Source organism: Carcharodon carcharias, chromosome 4 (assembly GCF_017639515.1).
Source record: "Carcharodon carcharias isolate sCarCar2 chromosome 4, sCarCar2.pri, whole genome shotgun sequence".
In the NCBI taxonomy this organism is placed as follows: domain Eukaryota; kingdom Metazoa; phylum Chordata; class Chondrichthyes; order Lamniformes; family Lamnidae; genus Carcharodon; species Carcharodon carcharias.
In genome coordinates this window covers 166665912-166693349 of record NC_054470.1, presented here as the reverse complement: position 1 = coordinate 166693349, position 27438 = coordinate 166665912, and the positions used below count along the sequence as shown (strand labels likewise).

Genomic DNA, 27438 nt, shown 5'->3' with positions numbered 1-27438 from the left:
TTAAGCCTAGCATGCCAGTTGAAAAATAAATAACTAGAAAATCAGTAGGCAGCAGTCTGGTTAAAAAAAAAATGATCCTTTTGCTTTGGGCTGGACATTTCAGGGGCCAGCCGGCTCTCCCCGTAAGCATAACGTGTTGCTGCTGGGCTAAATGGGCAGGGTGGGACTTCCACCCCTCGGATTAGCCAGCAGCACCATCAATCCGAGCAGTGCCAAGAGTGCGTTAGTGGGCGCTGCCAAGGCTGCAAGAGGAGGAGGAGGAGGAAGAAAGCCCAGGGATCCCCGGAACCAGGTAAGTCCGGAGTCTCAGGCAGGGAGGCTTTGGACAGGTCAGGGAGGGGGCGGTGGGGTGGGTTAAAGGCTCTGGGTGGGTAGGAAAGGGTTGGGTTTCATCTTAAGGGACTGCCCCTCACTCTGCAAAGAGCAGCTCCCGAGCATAAAAACTCCTTTCCTTCCCACCCTTCGAAGAAATTATTTTAAAAGTCGGGCTGCCGGCTCCCACCTGACTGCCCACACCAATTGTTTTATGACGTGGGCAGCGTATTATCAAGGTAAATTGGCTTTGTAATAAGCCTAACTGACTCTTGATTACCTATTAAAATATGGCGGGCAGGTTGCTGATTTCGGGTGAGCTCAGGGGTGGGTGGGAAGGTGGTGGGGTGGGCATCCACCCTACTTTACACGCCTCCCTACTGAAAACACACCCAGCAGGGGCACATAAAATGCAGCCCTGTGTGTTCTTTTTGTTTTGAACTGATTCAGTATATTCCTTTGTGAGTTTATTAATGGTGACACAGTGCAAATTGTACCAACCTTAAATATACAATCTTAGATCATAATCACGACCCCCATTTTGGTTTTCTTTGCTGGTTTGTTTTTCTTCCCTCTCATTTCTCAGACAGCGGCTGTTCAGGATCCTGCCATTCACACCGACTCTAGGCAGATCTTTTGTTTCTTTACTTTTCCCATTGCTACTCCCTTTGTCATTGCACCATTGTGTCATTTAATCTCTCCGGCCCTCCACCCTTTCACAGGCCTTTCCTTTTGTTCTTTTTCCCTCCTTCACTTGACTCAAATGCATTTCTAACTTTTTCCAATTCTGATAAAAGGTCATAGGCCTTCCCACAGGTGTTGTCAGACCTGCTAAGTATTTCCAGCATTTTCTGTTTTTATTTCAGCTCTAAATTATTATTTTTTATCTATTTTTTGGGGGGGTGCAAATCTAGTGTAAGTGGCATGCAGAAATATGTGATTGTGATGCACAAAACACACACTAGTGACATAGCTTTATTAAATAGCTTGTAATATTTCTCATGGTTAGTCAGAGAGTATATCAAGAACATTATACCATTTAATTCATAATGTGTTTATTTGCACCTTTAACTGGATAATAATCTCCATAAGTCCTCTTCAGTCCTGCTGGACCTCAAGATACACTAGTCAATACTTATTCATTCCTACATCTCAAGGTTTCCTTTTGGATTTCACAAGTACCCAGACCTTATTCCACAGTCTTCTTGATCCCAAAACTATTTCCAATGCTCCTAAGCCATGAAAGATTCCTCCAGTATGCCAATTCCCTGATGCTAAGAAAGGCTCATCTACTAGATTGAACCTGTGACCTTCTTACTCTGAGGCACTCAGCTACTGCATATTAGGTGAACCCACCAAACTCAGGTTCATTCATTTTGACAGGGAGTCTTAGCTTTGGGCTAGTGGTGGAGATGATGCAGAGTTGGGTAGCGTCCTATGAAACCCATTCTACTGGCTGAGTGTGCAGCATATTCACTTGCAGACTCTGAATTGAGTTAGTGGTTGAGAAAGAGCAATTATCTGACGGTAACCCAATTGAGTTTCAATAATGTTCAAAACCCTAGAGGAAACCGCCATCACTTATTACTCCTGATTCAAATCTTTTGTTAAAATTACTCAGGAATGTGTTTTAAATTGTCATAATATTGTTGGGAAGCTGCTTCCCCCACCCCACCATTTCTTTGTAAGTGGTGGCTTGATAGCAGTATCAAAAGCTGGAAATGTTACATGTACTTGGTGCGTGTTGATGTCCTCATTAAAGAAACACCAAAGATTTATAACACCTCATCACATCTCAGAAACATCCCAAAGCATTTTGCATACATTGAATTAGTTTGAAATGTAGCCACGATTGTTATGTAGGGAAAGGAATCACTGTAACAATCTGCACTTAATTGCTAGATTTTTGTTTTGCAAATCATGTAATGGTCCAAACGTACACATCACGCTAGGAATCTTGTATTGAAATTGCAGCTTTGTCATGATGTAAATATTACACTTCCGTCTACTGGCAGCAAGTGGGAACTGCAACTTCCGCAAGAATGACCCAAACCTCCCTGTCGCTTGCCATTTTAACACTCCACCCTGCTCTCTTGCCCACATGTCTGAACTTGGCCTGCTGCCTTGTTCCAGTGAAGCCCAACGCAAACTGGAGGAACAGCACCTCATCTTCCGACTAGGCATGTTACAGCCTTCCAGACTGAATATTGAATTCAACAACTTTAGGTCTTGAACTTCCTCCTCCATCCCCACCCCCTTTCTGTTTCTTCCCCCTTCCTTTTTTTTCCAATAATTTATATAGATTTTTCTTTTCCCATCTATTTCCATTATTTTTAAATCTTTTTTGCTCCCCCACCCCCTCTAGAGCTATACCTTGAGTGCCCTACCATTCATTCTTAATTAGTACATTCGTTTAGATAATATCACCAACTTCAACACCTCTGTGTTCTTTTGTTCTTTTGTCTGTGACATCTTTTGATGATCTGCTCCTATGCTAACACCCCCCCTCCACTTCTCCTCCTCCACACCCCCCCCCCCTTAAACCAGCTTATATTTCCCTCTCCTTGTAAAGAAAGATCAGTTCTGTTGAAGGGTCATGTGGACTCAAAATGTCAACTCTTTTCTTCTCCGCCGATGCTGCCAAACCTGCTGAGTTTTTCCAGGTAATTCTGTTTTTGTATTGCAATTCCAGGGTCTTGCAATTTCCACTTGCAGCCATTTGATTGAGTTGTATGTTTGCGTACACACCTGAAGACCAAATATATTTAACTGAATGTGTGATCAATTTTATATTCAAGAAAACAAATTCAGTTAGGTTTTAACATTAGATTGGTAGCAAATATAAAATAACAATATGGGTTAAAAATTATAAAGCGAAAACTTCAAATGCTGGAAATTTCAAAAAGAAAAACAGTTGAAAAAGCTTCGTCACTGGGTCAGCATTTGTGATGAAAACAGACCATTTGATGTTACTGCAGCAATCTTGAAATAATGAACAATTAACTAGAACCGTAATGAAGGTGTGGTGGTGGAAAAAAAACAAGAGGGGTTATCAGTGGAATAACCTAGAAGCTTAAAGAATAAGAGGAGCTGATAGTTGAAAAAAATGAGTGAAGTAAGGAATGCGAATTCTGAAATGAAAACAGGAAAAGCTGGCAAAATGGAGTGCAGCCAACAGCCCAAACTTTAGTAAAAGAGGAGGCTAATTGTGAAGGATTAAAAAAAAGGGAAAGAAAGATAGGTGTGGAGTCTAAGACATTGGCAATCAGTAGGTTCAGATAACATCTAAATGTCCTGGGGGATGGGGGTGGGAGCCACTCAGGAAGATGATATACCCTCCCAGTTCATTAGCATGATTTCTGTCAGTGTCTGCTTCAAGTGGAGCCTACGAGCCAATGCAGAAAGCCAGGAAATTCAGGGGCAAGCTAAAACAACCAGGGACTTCATAATTCAGCCCTTTCTCCTGAGCTTTGAAGTCAGATTACTGGGCATTCCCTGTAGGCAAAGGTCAGGAAATCCAACCTGTTGCAATTAGATAAATTTGATTGGCGATTTAACGAGATAGAAATGAAGAACGTTTAAATTTATTCTGTTCTAATTCGATTGTGTTTTTCTCTTTAAGGACTTGACGGTCCTGGATGTGTCTCACAATAAACTGGTTTCTGCCAAACTGGGGACTCAGCCGCAGTTGCAAAAGCTGCAAAGATTGGCGCTGTCTGCAAACAAAATCACATACTTAAAGGACAACGATTTTTACTTCCTGAAGAACACCACATTGTATCAGCTAGAGTTGTCAGCCAACAGTCTAACCGAGGTAATGAGGTTTTGTGCTGGCAGTCATTCTATGGTCATGTTTTCCACTTAACTAATTTGAGGAACAAGGTAGGCATGTGTAAACTGTGTACAAACCCAATGGAAGCTACCATATTTCCAATTCACCAGGATGTGGCCTGTTAAGAGGAAATACAAAGATAAAGGTTTGTGAAAATTGGGTCATGTTTTTGCTAGATATGATAGAAGTGTTTAAAATTCTGAAAATAAAAGGAAACAGTCTCTCGTAATTGAGGGAGCAAGAATGGGAGGCGTTAGAATTATATCTTCAAAAATTATATTTTCTTTTAAAATTTAGAAGGGCATTGCATTATTTGGACACTTGGGAACTGACCTAGCTTTTTTAAAAAAGGGTCATAAGTTCATCTTGAACTGTGGGCAAGCATGACTTTTCTAAGAAATCACATGACGTCAGCTAAATGACCAGCATGGCACTTGTGGAGGAGAGCTCTTTGTTTATTTGAACTGCAATCACTTGCATTAATAGAAAAAAAACAGTTTTAAAGGTAAAGGCCTGGTGATTTACTGGAAGTCACCTGACGGAGGAGCTTTATGTTTTGAACTTGTTGGGAATGAACTGAGAAGGGGAAAAGCTGCTGAAATTATGCTCTCCTTGCCTTGCATGGAACACAGCGTGGTTATCAGTATCCAACTAGGAATCCTCATCCCAGTAGAACTTGTCTGTATTTGGAAACCCAAGAGGCTGAGATGAGAAGGATTGATCCGGCTCTACTTTCCTCCATGCTGAATCTCCATTGGTGAGAACCTCCAAACATCTACTGGGACCAGCAACCCATCCTCACACGAGAGAGCACCACATTGACAGCATCAAAACCCTGCAAACTTTAACCGTTTTGTAAAGTTTACCCTTCAACCACCCATCTCTGCAGAATTGTTTGCCCTTTTTTTCTATGTGTGTGTGTATGTGTGCCTGTGTATGTGCTGAGGAATTTTAAAAGGGTTATATAGTTACACTTCCACATTACAAACTGTGTGTTAACCAGTTCTTGCAACTTGTTTTGAAAATAAGTCTCGTTTTATAACAAATCAATCATTCTGAGTTTATTGAAAGAAGCTTGGTACCAGGAAGCCTCTTCTATTCTGGGACTAACAGTAGTGAAGGTAAACAATTGACCATCTTGGTGAGTGAATTAAACACTTACACTAATGGCGTGACCTGTGAAGGAGTAGGGCTAAATAAACTGCACACTCCTCCCATCCTGGTCGTAACATAGATTGAGGGCTCTTGCGGGATTTCAAAACGTGGACAACGGGTGATTGGACATGGAATAATAATAATTGGTAAAGGATAAAAGGACAGATACCAGGTTTCTTATACATTAGTAAATCAAAATGGCTTTGGAAGTTGCTAAGATTTAGCTAGAGATGGGAGATTTAACCCCGACTGGTTTACAAAAGGTAACCAAGGCTAAACCAATAGGATTAGCGGATAAGTCGAAGTTAGAATTAACCATAGGGGCAACAAAAGCAGACATAGTTGAGGTAATAGCGTGGCATTTGAAATTGGAAGGGATACAAGAGAGACCACGTTCTCTGGGAGGGTGGGTCAATTGAGTTAACTAGGATATAGTTGCAAATGAAGCAACTTGAACACAAAAAAGAAATGGAGATACTTCAACTTGAAAAAGAAAAGGAACTGAAAATACTTGAATTAGAAGAAAAAGAAAGAGAAATGGAAATGCAAAACTTGACCTAGAGAGAGAGAAGTTAGCAAGGGAGGAAAGAGAGAAGGAATGTGAAAGGAAATACCAGTTTAGTATGGCCATAGTGCAAAAAAATGTGTAAAAATGTTAAGAAGACAATTCTAAAGGCACTGTATCTGAATGCACAGAGCATTTGCAATAAGGTTGATGAATTATCAGTGCAAATAGATGTAAACGGGTACGATATCATTGCGATTACCAAGACATGGCTGCAGGGTGACCAAGACTGGGAACTAAATATCCAACGGTACTCGACATTTAGTACAGACAGGCAAAAATGAAAAGGAAGTGGTGTGGTGTTGTTAGTTAAGGATGAAATCAGTGCGATAGTGAGACAGGATGTTGGCTTAGAAAATCTAGATGTTGAATCTGTCTGGGTGAAGCTAAGAAGCAACAAACAGTGGGAAACAGTAGTGGGAGTTGTCTATAGGCCTCCAAATGGTAGTGATAAGATAGAGGACGGCATTAAACAGGAAATTAGAGGTGCATGTAACAAGGGTGCTACAGTAATCATGGGTGACTTTAATCTACATATAGACTGGACAAAACAAATTAGCAATAATACTGTAGTGAATGACTTCCTGGAGTGTGTACAAGATGGTTTATCAGACAAGGAACTGATGAGGGAACAGGCTATCCTAGATTTGGTACTGTGCAATGAGAAGAGTTTAATTAATAGTGGCCATAACATGATAGAATTCTTCATTAGGATGGAAAGTGAAGTTGTCCGATCTAAAACTAGGGTCCTAAATCTTAAAGGAAACTATGAAGATATGCGGTGTGAGTTGCTAAGATAGATTGGGAAACTTCATTAAAAGGTGGATAGACATTGGTTAATATTTAAGGAAGGAATGTATGCATTGCAACAGTTAAACATTCCTTTCTGGCACAAGAACACAACAGGAAAAGCGGCCCAACCATGGCTAACAAAATAAATTAGGGATAGTGTTAGATCCAAAAAGGGGTCATGTAAAGTTGCTAGAAAAAAGTAGCAAGCCTGAGGATTGAGAGCAGTATGGAATTCAGCAAAGGAGGACCAAGAGATTGATTAAAGGGGAAAAATAGATTATCAGAGTAAACTTGCAAGGAACATAAAAGCAGACTATAAAAGCTTCTGTAAAAAGAAAAAGATTAGTGTAGACAAATGTAGGTCCCTTACAGTTTGAAATGGAAGAATTTATAATAGAAAACAAGGAAATGGCAGAGCAATTAAACAAAACAGAGGAAGACACAAATAACTTCCCAGAAATATTAGAGGACCAAGGGCCTAATAAGAAAGAGGAATTGAAGGAAATGAGTATTACTAAAGCAATTGTGCTGGAGAAATTATTGGAACTGAAAGCCGATAAATGCCCAGGGCCTGATAATCCACATCACAGGTTACTAAAGGAGGTGACCATGGAAATAGTGGATGTGTTGGTTGTCATCTTTCAAAGTTCTGTAGATTCTGGAACAGTCCCGGCAGATTGGAGGGTGGCAAATGTAAACCACACTATTTTAAAAAGGAGAGAGGGAGAAAACAGCGTATTACAGATGGGATGGCCTAACATCATTAGTAGGGAAAATGCTAGGATCTATTATAAAGGATGTGATAACAGGATACTTAGAAAATATCAACGGGATTAGACAAAGTCAACATGGATTTATGAAAGGGAAATCATGTTTGACAAACCTACTGAGTTATTTGAGGACGTTGAGGATAGATGCAGGGAGGCAGTGGCATAGTGGTATTGTCACTGGGCTAGTATTCCAGAGACCCAGCATAATGCTCTGGGCCTTGGATTTGAATCCCACCACGGCAGATGGTGAAAAGTTTAATGATGATGATCATGAACCCATTGCTGATTGTTATAAAAATCTGGTTCACTAATGCCCTTTAGGAAAGGAAATCTGTCCTTACTTGGTCTGGCCTACATGTGACTCCAGACCCACAGCAATATGGTTGACTCTTAAAAATGCCCTCTGAATGAGGGCAACTAGAGATGGGCAATAAATGCTGGTCTAGCCAGTGATGTCCATATCCCATGAATGATTGTTTTAAAAACTATCAGAATAGATAAGGGAGAACCAGTGGATGTGGTGTATTTGGATTTTCAGAAGGCTTTTGAAAAAGTCCCACATAAATTATTGAGGGTAATATATTGACATGGATTGAGGATTGTTTAGCAGACAGGAAACAGGGAGTAGGAATAAATAGGTTTTTTTCGGAGTTGCAGGCAGTGACCAGTTGGCTATGGCAGGGGTCAGTGCTTGGGCCCCAGCTATTCACAATATATGTCAATGATTTGGATCAGGGAACCAAATGTAATATTTCCAAGTTTGCTGATGACACGAAACTTTGTGGGAATGTGAGTGATGAGGAAGGTGTTATGAGGCTTCAAGGCGATTTATACAGGTTGAATGGGTGGGCGAATACATGGCAGATGCAGCATAATGTGGGTAAATGTGAAGTTATCCACTTTGGTAGGAAAAACAGAATGGCAGAGTATTATTTAAATGGTGATAGATTGGGAAGTCCTTGTATACCAGTCACTGAAAGCAAGCATCAGGTGCGGCAGGCAGTTAAGAAGGCAAATGGAATGTTGGCCTTCATTGTGAGAAGGCTTGAGTACAGGAGCAAGGATGTCTTACTGCAGCTGTATAGGGCCTTGGTGAGACCACTTCTGGCGCATTGTGTGCAGTTTTGGCTTCCTTACCTAAGAAAGGATACACTTGCCAAAGAGAGAGGGCAGTGAGGATTCACCAGACTGATTCCTGGGGTGGCAGGGTTGTCATATGAGGAGTGATTGGGCTGGCTGGGCCGTATTCACTGGAGTTTAGAAGAATGAGAGGGGATTTCATTAAAACATATAACATTCTGAGACAGCTGGGCAGACTGGATGTAGGGATGATGTTTCCTCTGTCGAGAGGTCACAGTCTCAGGATATGGGGTAGACCATTTAGGACTGAGATTAGGAGAAACTTCTTCACTCAGAGGATGGTGAACCTGTGTAATTCTCTACCACAGAAGGCTGTGGAGGCCAAGTCACTGAATATCTTTAAGAAGGAGATAGATAGATTTCTGGATTTGATAGGCATCAAAGGGAGAGTGCAGGAGTAAGGCATTGAGATAGAGGATCAGCCATAATCATACTGAATGGCAGAGCTGGCTGGAAGAGCCAAATTACCTATTACTGCTCCTATTTTCTGTTTCTAAAAGGCTGGAATTAAAAAAAGAGGCCTCAGATGCTGAGGAAAATTCTGAGGATGGAAAAACTACCTCCAACTCAGAGCCCAGTGTGGAGTTGTTTAAATTTCTATAAGCCCTTCCAAAGTTTGAGGAAAGGGATGTAGAGGCATTCTTTATTTCATTTGAGAAGCTAGCTAAGCAAATCAAATGGCCAAACGAAAACTGGACATTGCTTTAACAGAGTAGGTTGGTGGGTAGAGCTCATGACGTTTCTGTGGATTATGATACAGTAAAAAAGGCTATTCCTAGTACGTATGCGTTGGTCCCAGAGGCATACAGATAGAAATTTTGAAACATAAAGAAACAGTCTGGGCAGGCTGTTATGACCACAGCCGATGTCAATTGCTGCACAAACCATATCCCAGAGGGAAACTTGGCTTACAGGCCAACCTATTATTTTTTTGGGATTCCGAAAACAAGAAGGGGACACAGTGATCTCATCAGTAAGATCTCCAGTAATACTTTTGGGGTTTTAAAATTAAAATTAGAAGTTTTATTAACAAGAATAAAAGAAAAGATTACAGATACACAGTTAAACTTAGTCTTATAAAACATTGCCCCAAAAAACTCTCTACTTGGTCAGACCCACAAGTAAACGCTCTCCAGGCAACATAGACATTTAACTATAAAAAATCCAGTAATTTTACCCAAGGCAAACTGCTGTCGCTTCAATCAAGGCATACCACGCAACCTGTAACTCTCTTCCACTCTGCTCTGAAAATCCAAACGTCAGAATTAAACTGCTTATTGCAGCCCAAGATTTTTCTAGCTTGACTGGATAGTTAATTTAGACTGCACCCTCTCCCAGCCACAGCACAAGCTATAGCTCCAGCTGCTACATCTCACCACTCCAGCTCAATTGCCCAACACTAAAATATCTTTTTTCCCTTTCATCTCAGATTCCAATGTTTTCATACCTCTTTGAAACTAAAATCCATTGAAATATAAGATCTTAATGTTTCCATCTTGCCCTTGCTTTTGGCTCAATAAAATATAATATCCCCACTTCTATTTACCTATGGGACTCCTGCAAAATGCAAACATGTTTCTTATTACCTCTGACTCCCCTTTGATATTCAAGCAAACTCTCCACATAACTAAAAATGCAAATGTTAGATCTAACCTATTCACTTGTACCTCAAACCTAACACCTCCATCCTTTTCATTTTTAAAAATTAATTTTATGGGATTTGGGCATCACTGGCTAGGCCAGCATTTGTTGACTATCCCTAATTACTCTTGAGAAGGTGGTGGTGAGCTGCCTTCTTAAACCGCTGCAGTGCCTGTGATGCAGGTACACCCGCAGTGCTGTAGGGGGGGAGTTCCAGGATTTTGACCCAGCGATATATTTCCAAGTCAGGATGGTGAGTGGCTTGGAAAAGAACTTCCAGATGGTGATATTCCCATGTATCTGCTGCCCTTGTCCTTCTAAATGATAGTGGCAGTGGATTTGGAAGATGCTGCCTAAGGAGCCTTGGTGAGTTTCTGAAGTGCATTTTGTAGATGGTACACACTGCTGCCACTGTTCATCAGTGGTGGAGGGAGTGAATGTTTGTGGAAGGGGTGTCAATCAAGCGGGCTGCTTTTTCCCGGATGGTGTCAAGCTTCTTGAGTGTTGTTGGAGCTGCACTCATCCAGGCAAGCAGAGAGTATTCTGCCACACTCCTGACTCATGGTTTAAACCCCCAGACAACCTGTCACCTATTAATCTCTGACACACACACACCCTTTTCACAGAATAACACAATATTTCCCAAAAATATTCTCAAAAATGCATTTCTCACAAGACCTATATTGAATTTGAGAGGGTAAAGCAAAGTAATTTTGACTGTTGGATAGGGGCATTAAACTTAGATGCAACATATGAAGCTCTTAATAATTCTCCTGGAAGAAATTAAAAATTCACTTCCTCCAGTGGTTAGAACCCATGTTGAAAACCAGAGGGTTGCAACAGCTAGACAGGCAGCAGAGATGGCTGACGATTATAAGCTAGTCAATAAATCCACACCCTCTTTCTGTCACCCCGACAAGCCCGAGGAAGGTAGAAGGTGGGAAGGTGAGAGGAAGGCAAGTAGCCAGGGAAGAGAAGGGTCAGCTGGGACTGCCATGGAAACTCCTTCTCAGTCCAGAGAAAGGAAGGTGCTGAGGGTGGAAGTGTTAGTCGAAGGCCCAAGTGTTTCCATTGTAACAAGGTGGGACATGTTTGCACAGATTGCTGGAAGTCATGCGGGACTTATTGGGGTACGTAAGTGCGATTCAGGAAAAGGAGCCCTGACTGAAAATACAACAGATCAAGTTGTAGCGTTAACTACAGCTGTGAATCCGAGTATGAACATCGCTGTGAGTTCAGGAAGAGTCAATAAGATACATGAGAGTTATAAAGATTTTTGTAGGGAGGAAAAGTAGCCCCTTCTCCCTCAAATGAGACGGCTAAACCTATAATTATATTGAAAGATACAGAAGTCACTCAAACACTTATGCTGGGGAAAGGCATGATTTTTCCTTCAGAAAGCGCGTTAAAATCCAAAGTTTTAGTCAATGGTATTGGTAAGAGTGAGGTAGAAGGGGACTTAGACAGTTCACAAATTGACCCTCCTACTATCCGGTTGGCTAACTCTGAAATATTAGGACAGTTAGTCACCATGGGCAGAATATTAAGCTTGGCAGGTGGGCACGTGCCCATCTCGGCTGAGCGTAAAATGATGCCCGATGATGTCGGGCGACTGTTCTGATGTCATCGCGCAGTCCCGTGATATTTCGTTCGGCGGGCACACGCCCGAGTTGGCAGCGCACCCACTGACAGTTAAAAGGCCTATTAAGGCCATTAAAAAGGTAATTAAATTCAAATTTTTGCCGCCCGTCCAACCTTACATTAGGCAGACAAAAAGGCCAAGCGGCCTTTGCACTTTTCAGGAAACCTCATCCACGGGCAGAATGAGGTTTCCTGAAGCAAATAAAAATCAATTAAAAATTTTACATTCGAATTAAAAACATGTCCCTGCTCATGTGACAGAGTCACAAGGGGATATGCTTTATGACATTTTTATTTTCTTTTTTTTTAAAACTGCTCCATGTCTCAGGGAGATTATGCAGAGCTCTCTCGCACTTGGCCTGCTCGCCCTCCTCCCCCCACCCACACAGGCAGTGCTCAGCACAGCCGCTCGCGTTCCATGCTGGACGGGCCTTTATTAGCCCACCAGAGTGAAATTGCGGTGCGGTGATGATCACAGGCGGTAGTCGGCTTCCCAGCCGCCCCCACCAAGTCTGCACGCCAAGGGCAAAATTCTGCCCCATATTTTCATATTTAAAGACAGGACAATGAGAGGAACTGGAGAGGTTATTTATAGAGTTGAAAGGATAAACCAGAGTGTACAACTTCAGCCATGTATAATGGGGATGTAGGGCTCCCCTTGCTTTTTATGAAACACGGTGTGGTTATCAGTGTCCAGCTAGGAATCCTCATCTCAGCGGAGCTTGTCTGAATTTGGAAACTCAAGAGGCTCAGGCGGGAAGGATTGATCCAGTTCTATTTTCCTCTGTACTGAAACTCCATTAGTGAGAACCTCCAGCTATCTACTGGGACCAGTGACCTGTCCTCACACGATGGAGCACCAGATCGACAGTGTCAAAACTCTGCAAACTTTATCCTTTTTATAAGGTTTTTCCTTCAAACATTCATCTCTGCAGAGACTCTTTGTTTGTTCCTCGTTTGTGTGTCTGTGTGTATGTGTGTGAGTGAGTGCTGGGTAATTTTAAAAGGGATAGATGGTTATACTTCCAGATTACAAATTGTGTGTTAACTAGTTCTTGCAACTTGTTTTAAAAAGATGTTTTGTTTTATCATAAATCAATCACTCTGAGTTTATTGAAAGAGGCCTGGTTACAGTCTTTTTTACTCTGGGTCTAACAGTAGCAAAGGTAAATATTTAGCCATTTTGGTAAGTGAATTAAACATTTACTCTAATGCTAAAGAAACTGCGCACTTCTCCCACCCGAGCCGTAACAGAGGCAAAATACAAGATTAAATGTAAGAGATTCAGAACAAAGAGCAGAAGAGGCTCCTTTACACAGAGAATTGTGAAGTTGGGCAATTCATTTCCAGGGTTAGTGGTTGAAGCAGACACCACACGCACATTTGAGAATGGATTAGATAAGTAGATGAAGGGATGGAGGGTAAAAGGCTAGGAGAGCAGAGTAGATAAATGTGATTGGACTATTTACCTTCATCTGAACAAACAATTAATTGGAGCCATAACAAAAGGGTGCTGGTGGGGCTAAAGGAAGTATCAATGGAATGACCTAGAATCTGAAAAGATAAAAGGTGGAAATAGATAAAGACACACAGAAAAGCAAAGAACATGAATAGCGGGGGCAAGGAGGAGGTAAATCTGAAGGGAAAATATAAGAAGATGGCAAAATGGAGTGTAGTCCAGCAGCCTAAAAGAACTATAGGTTAATACTGAAGGATAGAAAAATGGGAAGGAAAGGCTGATAAATGCTAGCACAGACTGGTTGGGCTGAATGGCCTGTTCTCATGGGAAAAATTTTCTCCCCATCGGGGGGGGAAAGTGCAGGAGCGGGCACGGGCAGGCGCGCCTCCAATCGGCGCCCCCGAGTGGGGGTGTGCTGCCATTTTACGTGGGCGGGCCAATTAAGACCCACCCGGCGTGACGTCTGCCAAGAAGTGCTATGCGCTCCCTGTGTGGGCGGGTGGGTATTCCCTCAGCCAGGAGTGCGCTCTTTTGCGCAGGCACGTGAATAAGCATACTGATCTACCTGAGGCTCAGTGCTGCCTCAGGGAGATCGGCTCCAAATTTAAAAATGTTAAAGAAATGATAGCAAAATTTCCCTGACATGTCCCCTCATGTGAAACTGTCACATGAGTTGGGACATGTCCATCACTTTTACTGAAAACTTTGTTATATATTTAAAAACCCTCATGAAACCTCATCCCGACCATCGATTAGGTTTCATGCTTTTTCTTAAGCCCGCAGGGCTCTCGGCCTGCCCGCCAACCTTAAGGTTGGACGGCAGGTCCATTAATTATGTCAATTACTTTTTAAATGGGCAATAGGCCGTTGACAGGTCAGCGGGTGCACAGCTGATTTGGCTGCTCCCCCGCCGACCTGAAAAGAGAAATGACGTGAAGTGACATCAGGAGTTCCGCCCGATGTCATCGCCCCGCTTGCCAACCGGAAGATCCTCCTCCATATTGTACTTTCCGTGTTTTTGTGCTCAGGGCTACCCTGAGGTTTGCTCCATTGGGAAAAAAAGAATTGATTCATAAAAATCTGTGAAAAGTGTTTCTTCTTTAAAAAAAAGCTTTTGTTTATTAAGGCTTTGTTAAATCAAGAACAACATACAGGAGCATGAGGGGGATAGGAAGAGGTAAATTAAACTTTAACTTCAGATAAGACCTAACATTTGTGAGCAAATCTTTTTGGCTTTGTGGTCCTCAAGAGTTCTTATCATAGAGTCATTTGGAAAGTTTAAGTTTAAATCCAGAATGCCATCTGTTGTTTGTATCTTGAGCTGCAGAAGCTATTAGATCTTGGGGTTCTCATTTTGAATTTGCCAGTGAAACAGCAACATTGAAAGCCCTTCCCAAAATTCCATTGCTGCAAAATTTAAATGAGATAGGACAGAAAGGAAAATATGAGCGCAAATAAAACCAAATTGCCTCAGCTTCATGGACCGCTAGGGTCTGCAATTGGCCCTCAGTTTGGACAGCCTAAAAAGATTTTGAAACATTGCTGCTGCTGAAGAGACACTAGAAAGCTAAACAAATTGCATATTAAAGTGAAGGCAGAAACCCTCTCTCACTATTGGTGACAATGAAACCTTGCTTTTTATTTCCATATCTCAGCTGATATTTAACCAATGACCATTCTCAGAATATTTTCATCTGTATTCACTGTATTAGTTACTGTACTCTTCCCCTCCCTTTCTGGCTTGAAAACCTGCTTCGGCAAGTCCACCCTCAGGATATTTTTTTAAATTCAGGATGCAGTATTTAAAAGTTAACTTTGGAAGCTGACATCTTTGGTATGATAAAGAGAGTTACCTCAAGGAGAATAGGTAACAGTTAACTCATTGTAGTCAATTTTCCTGAAAGTTCAATATCCCCTTCTGCTCGTCTTAGTCTGTGCTTCTCGTGGGAATCTGAAGTTATAAATCCAAACATTAATTTCAATACTTAAGTGATATATTGCCCACTTTATCTATATGTATGCAAAATCCAATTCCAAACTGATTGACACCGATCTGTTTCTGTCAGGCAAGTTCCAAACATGACACCTTAGAGCTGAGTAATATTTGTGAGCTGCTTAAAGTTGGGTGTTACTTTTTTTATTTGTTTATTTTGGAATGTGAGCATTGCTGACAAGGCCAGTATTAGTTGCTCATCTCTATTTGTCCTTGAGAAGGTGGGTGGTTGGCCGTCACCTTGAACCGCTGGAGTTTATGGGATGTAGATACACCCTCAGAGCTGTTAGAGAATTCCAGGATTTTGACCCAGCGACAATGGGAAAATGGTGATAAAGTTCCAAGTCAGGATGTGTGGCTTGAAGGGGGACCTGCAGATGATGGTGTTCCCATGCATCTGCTATCCTTGTGCTTCCAGGCAATAGAGGTTGCAGGTTTGAAAGATGCTTTTGAAGGAGGTTTGGTGAGTTGCTGCAGTGTCTCTTGTACTTGGTACACACTGCTGCCACTATGCGCCCATGTTGCAGGGAGTGAATGTTCATGGTGGTAGATGGGATGCAAATGCAGTGGGCTGATTTGTCCTGGATGGTATCGAGCTTCTTGAGTGTTTAAGGAGCTGCACTCATTCAGGCATTTGGAAAGTACTCCAACACACTTCTGACCTCTGTCTTGTAGATGGTGGACAGACTTCAGGGAGTCAGGAGATGAGTTACTCTCCGCAGAATTCCCAGCCTCTGACCTGCTCTTGTAGTCACAGTATTTATATGGCTGATCCAGTTTGGTTTCTGGTAAATGATAACCCTTAGGATGTTGATGATGGGGGTTAATGTTACTCCCTAATAAAACAGCCATGGTTAAATTATTTTCTTTGAAAAATTGCTTAGGATAGAATACTGTATTATTACTTGAAATAATCTTACAGGGGAATGTAAATTTCTATGCCTAAAGTATACATTTGTGTACATATTTCCATGTATTTCTGTTACTTAAGCAGAACAATAAATTTGATTTATCAGTGTGATGTGGTACCATATAAATATAAATATTTATATTCTTATTACTCAAAATTATGCCAGTAGAAATAAACTTTTTTTTGTTCTTTTCCAGTTTGAATCTGATTGTTTCCACAAAATTGGAAGTTTACACGTTCTAGTTTTGGATGATGTTGCTCTCAGCCAAAATGTCACTAAGCGGCTCTGTCATGTATTGTCAGGGACCGACATCACTGAGCTTTCTTTGAGGAACACGCACCTGAAAATACAGAACACTACTTTTAATGGATTAAACAAAACTAACTTGACATCCCTTGATCTGTCCAATAACAGGTTAACTACGTTGCAGGATAATTCGTTTCAGTGGTTGCATAGCTTAGAGTACCTACAACTTGAAAACAACAGCATCGGTCATGTCACCCGCCAAACGTTTGCTGGATTGGAAAATTTAAAGTGTTTGAACTTGAAGAAAGGCCTCAAAGGGCAAAATGTCCTGAATGAAGTAGAATCTCTCATTGACGATTACTCATTTCAGGCGTTGAAAAACTTAGTGCAACTCAATCTGGAAGACAATAGTATAGCAGGCATAAGGGCACATACTTTCTCTGGCTTGACAAGTCTGAAGTACCTTAGCCTGTATAACTGTTTGGTCGACTTGAAAACCATCAATAATAAAACATTCATGTCTCTTGCTGAGTCTCCCCTTGTCAGCTTAAACCTGACAAAGACAAAAATTTCAAAACTGCAGCATGGAGCGTTTTCCTGGTTCAAGAATCTGAAAAACTTGGATATAGGTCTCAATTCCATTGCTCAGACCCTTACGGGAGAGGAATTTCGAGGTCTTAGTGAGATCGAGGAGATATACCTATCATATAACTCGAAGTTGATTTTGACTTCATCATCCTTTGTTCATGTCCCTTCTATGAAAATCTTAATGCTTAGCAAATCAAACATCGCCTCATTGAGCTTTCAACCATCACCGTTTGATCTGCTTCAGAACCTCTCTGTCCTTGATCTTAGCAACAATAATTTAGCCAATTTAGATAAAGATGTTTTCCGTGAGCTTCGGCAGCTCCAAGTTTTAAAGTTGCAACACAATAACTTGGCACGGCTCTGGAAGAGTATTAATCCTGGCGGTCCGGTTTTGTATCTAAGTGGTTTGAAGGAGCTTCAGAGACTTGATTTGCAATCCAATGGGTTAGACGAGCTCCCAGAGAAAGCTTTCCAAGGATTGTATCAACTCAGTATTTTAGATTTAAGCTCAAACAACTTAGATTTTCTTCCAGATGATGTATTTAATGACTTGCAGTCTCTCAAATTACTACATATGCAGAAAAATTTGATTACATCTGTTGAGAAAAGTGTTTTTAGCCAAGCATTTAATAACTTAACAGCTCTCTACATGGGATTCAATCCTTTTGACTGTACTTGTGAAAGTATTTCCTGGTTTGTTACCTGGCTGAATAGGACCAACAGCAGCATCCCTGGCTTAAATAGTCAATACATTTGCAACACCCCACCAAGTTACCACAACCATACTGTTGTAGCTTTTGACATATCTCCTTGCAAAGACATCGTCCCTTTCGAGGGTGCATTCATAATTAGCAGCAGCATTATACTTGGCTTCATATTTACTGTGTTTCTTATTCAATTTCAAGGATGGAGGCTAGAATTCTATTGGAACGTTTCTGTCAACCGAATATTTGGGTTTAAGGAGATAGACCATCAGGAAATTCAATTCGAGTACGATGCTTACATTATTCATGCAAAAAATGACATTGACTGGGTCAACAATTATTTGTTGCCCTTGGAGCAACATGATCAAACTGTGTTCCAGTTTTGCTTGGAAGAAAGAGACTCTGAAGTTGGAATTTCTGAGCTAGAATCCATCGTGAACAGTATAAGTCAGAGCAGAAAAATTATCTTTGTTATGACTCAAGAGCTTTTAAAGGATCCCTGGTGCAGAAGGTACGCTCACTTTAATTACATATTTACAAAGTATTTACAGAACCAAAACAGGCCATTCAACCCAACATGTCCTTGCCGGTATTTATTCACCACATGGATCACCTCCCACCCACTCACACTGGCTACCTGAAAGTGATTTTCATTGCTGATGCCCCATAACATGAGGACAAAAATTCACTGGGCCAATGTGCACGTGCACTTGGTCAGGAGAAATATCCATGACCAATATCATATGTTGCTTTGTGTCTAATTAAATCACTTTTCTGATTGCAGGTTCAAGGTGCATCAAGCAATGCAGCAAGTCATTCAGCAAAGCCGAGATGCCATAATTTTGATCTTTTTACAAGATATCCCTGATTATAAATTACATCAGATGCTCTGCCTCCGAAGAGGAATGTTCAAATCGCACTGCATTCTAGTCTGGCCTGTACAGAATGAGCGAATACCTGCTTTTCACGAGAAACTTAAGGTTGCACTTGGTTCAAGTAATCGAGTCCAGTAGCTTTACCTGAATACAATAGACACTCATCAGCCTAATACATGGGGTAAAAATATAAAAAGGGCAAGTTTGGGGCAAGTATTAGCAACAGAAATTTGAATAGAATCATAGAATGGTCTCCTTCTCTGTTGTAACCATTTGGCCTGTCGTGTCTGTGTTGTCTCTTTGCAAGAGCAACTCACCAATGCCAAACCCCTACCTTTTCCCCGTAACCATGCAAATCTTTTCTCTTCAGAATATGATCCATTTGTCTTTTGAAAGCCTTGACAGAACCTGCCTCCACCATACTCTCAGATAGTGCATTCCAGATGATCCAGAGGATCCAAAACCTTTTCCTCATGGTCCTTCTTTTGCCAATCACCTTAAATCAGTCCTGGCAACATCCTTGTAAATCTCCTCTGCACCCTCTCTAATGCAATTACACCCTTTCTGTAATGAAGTGATCAAAACTGCACACAGTACTCAAGTTGTGGCCTGATAAGTGTTTTATATAGTTCCAGCATAACCACTCTGTTCTTATATTTCATGCCCCAGGATGAAACGATTCTATATGCCTTCTTAACCACCTTATCAATCTGTCCTGCTACCTTCAGAGATCTGGGGACATTCACTCCAAGGTCCCTTGCTTCCTCTACACCTCTCAGTATCTTCCCATTTATTGTGTAATCCTTTGCCTTGTTTGACCTCCCCAAATGCATCACCTCATACTTCTATGGGTTGAATTCCATTTGCCACTTTTCTGCCCACCTGACCAGTCCATTGATATCTTCCTGCAGTTTACATCAATTCTGCAGGACAGAAAATAAATCAGAAGATAATGAGGGCATGTAAAAAAGGCAGTACATTAATCATGGGTGACATTAATCTTCATGTAGATTGGGAAAATCAAATTGGCAGAGGTAGCCATGAGCAAGAATTCATAGAGTGTATTCAGGACAGTTTCCAGGAACAATATGTTGTGGGTCCAACCAGAGATCAGGCTATTTTGGATCTGGTAATGTATAATGAGGCAGGTTTAATAACTGATCTCAGATTAAAATATCCCCCTAGGAAACAGCGACCATAACATGGTTGTATTTAGCTTTCAGTTTGAGAGTGAGAAACTTGGGTGGGAAACAGCCGTGCTAAACTTAAATAAGGGTAATTACAATGGAATGAGGGCAGAGTTGGCTGGAGTGGACTGGGAAAGGAGTTTAGCGGAATAGACAGTTGATGAACAATGGCAGATATTTAAGAAAATAGTTCATGCCTCACAACTAAGATATATCCCAGTGAGGAAGAAGGATTCTAGGAAGGGGATAAACCAACCGTGGTTAACCAAGGAAGTTAAGGATAGTACCAAATTGAAAGAAAAAGCATACAATGTGGCAAAGATTAGTGTTAAGCTAGAGGATTGGGAAAGGTTTAAAAACCAACAGAAGATGACCAAAAAAAATAGAGAGGGAGTAAATAAATTTTAAGGGTAAACTAGCAAGTAATATAAAAAATGGACAGTAAGAGCTTCTTTAAATATATAAAAAGGAAGAGTGAGGCCAAAGTAAACACAGGTCCCTTAGAGAACGAGGCTGGGCAAATAATAATGGGGAACCAGGCAATGGCAGAGGAGTTGAATAAATAATTTGCATCAATCTTTACAGTAGAAGACACTAATAGCATTCCAAAAATACTAAATAATCAAGGGGCAAAAGTGGGAGGGGGGAAATAAATACAATAACTATCACTAGAGAAAAAATACTAGGGAAACTAATGGAGCTAAATGTCGATACATCCCCTGGACCTGGTGGGTTGCAGCCTAGGATGTTAAAGTAAGTACCTACAGAGACAATGGATGCACTGGTAGTAATCTTCCAAGAATCCTTAGATTCTGGAATAGTCCCAGAGGATTGGAAAACTGCCAATGTAACACCCTTATTCAAAAAGGGAGGGAGACAAAAAACAGGTAACTGTAGGCCAGTTAGCTTAACATCCATCATTGGGAAAATGTTAGAGTCTATTATAAAGGATGTAATAGCAGGGCATTTAGAAATAGATAATAGAATCAAGCAGAGTCAGCATGGCTTCATGAAGGGGGAATCATGCCTGACAAAGTATTAGAATCCTTTGAGGAAGTAACAAGCTGGATAGATAGGGGAACCAGTAGATGTAATATATTTGGATTTACAAAAGGCATTCGATAGGGTACCACACATAAGGACACTTAATAAGATAAGAGCCCATGGTGTTGGGGTAGTATATTAGCATGGATAGAGGACTGGCTAACTGATAGAAGGCAGAGAGTTGGGATAAGGAGCATTTTCAGGATGGCAACCTCTAATTAGTGGAATGCCACAGGGATCAGTGCTGAGACCACAATTATTTACATTATACATTAATGACTTGGATGAGGGAAATGAATGTATTATCGCCAAGTTTGCGGGTGGCACAAAAATAGCTGTGAAAGCAAGTGGTGAGGATGACACAAGGAGTCTACAGAGGGATAAGGCCAGGTTAAGTGAGTGGGCAAAATCTTGGCAGATGGAATATAATGTGGGAAAATGTGAGGTTATGCACTTTGGCAGGAATAGAGGAGCTGAATATTATTTAAATGAAAAAACTGCAGAAGGCTGCAGCACAGAGGGATTTGGGGGATCCCGTTTGTATGAATCACAAAACCAGAGGGTAGTCAATCTGGGGAACTCTTTACCGCAGAGGGCTGTAGAGGCTGGGTCGTTAAGTATATTCAAGGCTGAGAAAGACAGATTTTTAATCAGTAAGGGAATCAAGGGTTATGGGGAAAAGGCAGGAAAGTGGAGTTGAAGATTATCAGATCAGCCATGATCTCATTGAACGGCACGACAGATTTGAAGGGCCGATTGGCCTACTTCTGCTCCTACATCTTATAGCCTTATGGTCTCCTCGCTATCAATTGTGCGTGACCAATTTTTATGTTGTCTGTAAACTTCTTGATCATCCCTCCTACATTTACATCCAAATCATTAATGTATACCACAAAAAGCAGGGGACCTAGTGCTGATCCATGGGGAACCCCACTGGAAACAGCCTTCCTGTTGCAAAAACCCTCATCAACAATTGCCCTATGTTCCCTGTCACTAAGCCAATTTTGTATCCAGCTTGCTACATTCCCCTGGATCCCATGTGCCTTTATTTTTTTAACCAGTCTCCATGTGGGACCTTGTCAAAAGCCTTGCTAAAATCCATATAGATCACATCAACTACACCACCCTCATCAATTCTCCTTGCTACTTCCTCAAAAAATTCAATTAAATTAGTCAGTCACAACCTTCCCTTATCAAATCCATGCTTGATTAATCCATGTCTTTCCATGCGATAGTTTATCCTGTCCCTCAGAGTTGACTTCAATAATTTGACCACCACCAAGTTCAGACTGACTGACCTGTAATTATTCGGTCTGTTCATTGCTCTCTTTTTAAATAAAGGTACAATGTTAGCAGACCTCCAATCCTCCGAGACCACACCTGTATCCAGTGAGGATTAGGAAATGATGGTCAGACCTTCCGGTATTTCCTCCTTGGCTTCTTTTAACAGCCTGGGGTACATTTCATCTGACCCTGGTGATTTACCCGCTTTCAAGGATGCTAATCCTCTTAATACTGCGTCTCTCCCTATGTATATCGCATCCAAAACTTCACATTCCTCCCCTTTAATTACAATGTCTGCATTTCCCCCTCTTTTGTGAAGATAGACACAAAGTATTCATTCAGAACCATATCCATATCCTCCGCCTCAACACATAGGTTACCTTTTTGGTCTTTTATGGGCCCTACCGTTTCCTTAGTTATCCTCTTACTCTTAATGTATTGATAAACATCTTTGGGTTCTCCTTGATTTTGCTTGCCAATATTTGTTCATGCCTTCTCTTTGCTTTCCTAATTTCCTTTTCGATTTCACCCCTCCATTTTCTATACTCCTCTCAGCTTTCCGTAGTATTGAGTTCTTGGTGTCTGACATAAGTTTTCCTTTTCTGCCTTATCTTACCCTGTAAGTTCCTTGACATCCAGGGGTCTCTAGATTTGGCCGTACCACCCTTTCTCTTTGTGGGAACATGTTTACCCTGAGCTGCTTGGGCAGGATTTTACCCGTCGGCGAGCGGGGGTGGAGCCCACTCACCAACACGTAAAATGACCCGCGGTGATATCACGGGGAACTCCCGACTTCACCATGCCCCATTTAAATTTTCAGGAAGGCAGGGGCGCAGCAAAATCAGCTGCGCGTCCACCGACCTGTCAATGGCCAATCGAAGCCTTTGACAGAGGCTGTTAAGTAAGGTTGGTGAGCAGGCCAGGAGCCCCGGCGGGAATTGGAAAAGGCATGAAACCTCATCCACGGGCAGAATGAGGTTTCATGTAGCTTTAAAAAATTTCAATAAAGTTTCTGAGAAAATTGTGGACATGTCCCAACTCATGTGACATTGTCACATGAGGGGAAATGTTAGGGAAATTTTATTTTTCTATTTTTATCTTTTTGACATTTACAGCCTGCACTTAGCCTCAGGAAGATGAGTGCACTCTATCGTGCGCATGCGCGAAAGAGCGCACTCTCGATTTTGGGATCCCACCCCCCGCCCACATAGGGAGCACATAGTGCTTCTGTGCGGACGTCATGCTGTGCGGGCCTTAATTGGCCCGCCCACATAAAATGGCGCCACACCCCCAATTGGGGGCACCGATCAGAAGCGCGCCTGTGCGCGCCCGCCATTCAACTTCCCCCCCAAAAGGGGGAAAATTCAGCCCCATGAACCTACCCTTTGAATGCTTCCCACTGCTCTGACACTGATTTAGCTTCAAATAGCTATTTCCAGTTCACATTTTCTAAATCACTCTTCAAATTAGTAAAATTGGCCGTGCCCCAATTTAGAACTTTAACTCCTGTTCTATCTTTGTCCTTTTCCATAATTATGTTAAAACTAACTGAATTATGATCACCACCACCAAAATGCTCTCCCTCCATCACTCCTTCCAGCTGCCCAGCTTCATTTCCTGAAACTAAGTCCAGAACCATGCCCTGTCTTGTTGGACTTGATACATACTGGCCAAAAGGTTCTCCTGAATGTACCTTAAGAACTCTGTTACCTCCATTCTCTTCACACTAAAACTACCACTGTTGGAGTAGTTAAAATCCCCTACCATTACTGCCCTATTGTTTTGCACTTCTCAGAGATTTGCCTACATGTTTGTTTTGCTATCTCCTTCTGACTGTTTGGGGGTCTGTAGTACATTCCCAGTAGTGTGACTGTTCCTTTTTTGTTCCTAAGCTCAATCCGTATGGCCTCAGTTGATGATCCTCCTCACATATCATCCCTCCTCACAGCTTCTCTTTTAATCCCCCTCTCTATCTCATCTGAAAACCCTGTAACCAGGAACATTGAACTGTCATTCTTAAGCCATGTATCTGTAATAGCTATGATATCATACTGCCATCTGTACCTCAGCTCATCTGCTTTATTTACTATACTCCTTGCATTGAAGTAAATATCCTTGAGCACAAACTCTTTTTTATTTTCTATCTTTTGTTTCCTTTGCCTTCCAGACTCACTCACTGATTTTCTACCTTCCATTATCATTTCTGATTTTGCCCCATCTGAGTCTACCCTACCAAACTAGTTTAAATCCTCCCCAAAAGCACCAGGAAACCTCCCAGTAAGGATAAAGATCCTGGCCCCATTGAGATACAAACCATCTGGCTTGTACAGGTCCCACCTCCCCCAGAACTAGTTCCAATGCCCCAAGATTCTGAATCTCTCCCTCCTGCACCATCTCTCCAGCCACACATTCGTCAGCTCTAACCTCCTATTTCTATGCTCACTGAAGCATGGCAGCGGTCGTAATCTGGAGATTCCTACCTCTTTCGTCCTGCTTTGTAATGTCTTATCTAACTCTCTAAAATCTGTTTTCAGGACCTCATCCCTCTTTCTATCTACGTCATTGGTACCAATGTGAACCACGACCTCTGGCTGTTCACCTTCCCCCTTAAGAATGTACTGCAGCCGCTCTGTGATACTCTTGACCCCGGCACCAAGGAGGCAACATACCACCTTGGAGTCACTTCTACAGCTGCAGAATCGCCTGTCTGTTCCCTAACTATTGAACCTCCTATCACTATCTGTCTTGTACTCTTCTTCCTTTCCGCCCAGGCAGCTTGGTGCCCTGAACTTGGCTCTTGCTGCACTCCTCTGAGGAACCATCGCCTTCACCAACATCCAAAATGGAAAACCGGTTCTTGAGCAAGGTAAACTCAAAGGACTCTGGCATCACCTGCCTGGCCCTCCTAGACTTTCTGATGGTCATCCATTCCCTCTGTGCCTGCACGCTCCTAATCTGTGGTGTCAACACCTCCCTAAACATGCTATCCATGTAGTCCTCAGCATCACAGATGCGCCACAGTGACTCCAACCATTACTCAAGTTCCGAAACCCAGAGCTCAAGTTTCTGCAGCTGGTGACACTTCTTGCACATGCTCATCTCGGGCATGTGAAGAGTCCACAACTGCCCACATGCCAAAGAATGGGCATTCTGCATGGCCGAGCTTCCCTGCCATACCTTAAGTTTACTTTTGGACTATTTCCTATAAACCGGAGACTGGAAAGTAAAGATTTACTCACCAATCAGCTCCTTCTCCTGTGCCTATTAGTTAGTTGCGGGTTATGTGAAACTTTTATATTTTTCTATAATTGAGCCATTTACACAATTATGTGTTAATTACTTTTTCAATTAATTAAAAAAAAACCCTACTACTCCCAATAAGTTTTACTACGACTACAAAAACTTCACTACCAAAAAAAACCTTATAGTTACCAATAAATTGTCCCATTCTTAAAAGATAAATGAGCAAAATACTCATCAACCAATCACATGCTTGGTTCCATGTGACATCACATTCGATTTTCTCTGAATCTGGTCGGTTCCACAGATTGAGCCCCCACCACCAGCAGCAGTAGCAGCATCAGTCCGCTGGAAGTCTCAATCCCTCTCACACTCTTTGAAGCCTCCAGTTCCATTGGAAGTCTCAGCCCCTCTCATGCTGTTGTGTTCGGTGAGACAGCAGTAAAATTGGCCATGCGCAAAAAATTATTTTGCTGCATAAATGTTTTGGAGAGTAACTAAGCAGTAATTTAGCAGTACTAAGACATCATTTGACCATTTCAACACACAGAAATCTCCTTTCAACTGGACTTTATCAGGCAATTAGCAGTTATCAGGTATGGGAAGTGGCAGCATAGCGATTGTGTCACTGGGCTAGTGATCCAGACTAATGTTTTGAGGACATGGGTTCAAATCCCACCATGGCAGCTGGTGTAATTTGAACTCAATTTAAAAGTCTGGAATATAAAGCTACTCTCAGTAAGGGTGACAATGACAACTATCATTTGCTATAAAAACCCATCTGGTTCACTAATGTCCTTTAGGAAGGAAATCTGCCATCCTTACCTGGTCTGGCCTACATTTGGTTGACTCTTGACTGCGCTCAGAAATGGCCTAGCAATGCCCACACCCTATTAAAGAACAAAAGATTTTTTTTTGTTTCAGTGCCCCTTTAAGGGGATATTAATTAGTTACTTTGCTTATTAGTTCATTTGTTTGTTTTATTGGTATGCTCAAGAGTATAAATAAACACTTTGGGACTGTATCACCAGCCCCAAGATGGTACTTTAATTTAAAATTTGATAAGGCTCCCTAAAGTTTTTATTTTTGCCATATTAAGCTTGTCTTTGGGAACTGAGAGATAAAAGGTAAAGGTGCTAGATGCAAGCAATTGTAATGAGAGGCTATGGTGAAGTTGGAATTATAAGTAAATACATTGGATTTTAAAATTTGCATTAGATGATAGGTAAGGACTTGACTTTTCAGCTGCTAAATTTCAAAGGAAGTTTTAAGGGGCTTTACAACTTAACAAAGGTTTCATAAGTAAACAAGGGAAGGTTATTTAATTTTATTTGACCTGAAAGTGGAGGCAACAGGAAAACATGAAAGATTTTTATAGTTTGGAAAAGTTCAGTTCAAAGATGTGCTTAGGCCAATGGAGTCTAGGATGAAAGGGAAAAAAGATATTTAAGGAAAGATATTTATTGGAGTTGAGGTGGTTGTGTGGAGGAGGTGTCCTGAGTCCAGCTCTGTGCTGAGAAAAGTTGTGAATTTAAAGGAGCCATCCAGTTTCAAGCCAGGAAAGCCTTTGTTTCCAGACAGTAGTCTGTTTCTGAATTTCCTTTGGATTTCCATAGCAGAGTGGAAGAAAATGGAAATTTGTGTGGTATACTTTACTAAAGTAGTAGCAGTTTTACCTTGGGTAATATTACCAGATTTTTATGGTTAAAATCCTTAAGGGAGTTATTGCTAAGTAGCTTACTTTTGTCTTCTGATCAAGTGGGTTATTCGGGGAATGTTTTGTAAGATTGTTTCAACTGTGTAATATTAATCTTGTGTGTTTAAGTTTTTTTTTCTTCTTGTTAATAAATCTGTTAATTTTAAAATCCTAAAAGGTTTACTCAGATTCTATGCTTCTGGTATCAGTAGTTTTCCCCTCATTTTCAAAAAAAGAGTTATGATCAGCAAAACAACTTTCCCTCTGGGATTTGGCTTGCTCAGTGAATAACATCAGCTGCGGTCATAACAGGTATAAAGAGAAAAAAATCCTTTTATCCATAAATTTGCAGCTATATTTTGG

At 41.4% G+C, this 27438-nt stretch overlaps 1 protein-coding gene across 8 annotated transcripts in view; it reads left to right on the top strand.

The window, feature by feature from the left end:
- tlr3 (toll-like receptor 3) overlaps positions 1 to 19955 on the top strand; it is a 34721-nt gene extending 14766 nt beyond the window's left edge. For all 8 annotated transcript variants that reach the window (XM_041186292.1, XM_041186290.1, XM_041186289.1 and 5 more), the window contains 3 exons: positions 3935 to 4126; positions 16408 to 18260; positions 18534 to 19955. In XM_041186292.1, the coding sequence (XP_041042226.1) occupies positions 3935 to 4126; positions 16408 to 18260; positions 18534 to 18762 (2274 nt within the window). In that variant the 3' untranslated portion in view covers positions 18763 to 19955. The remainder of the gene's footprint in view (positions 1 to 3934; positions 4127 to 16407; positions 18261 to 18533) is intronic.
- The last annotated feature ends 7483 nt before the right edge of the window (positions 19956 to 27438 follow it).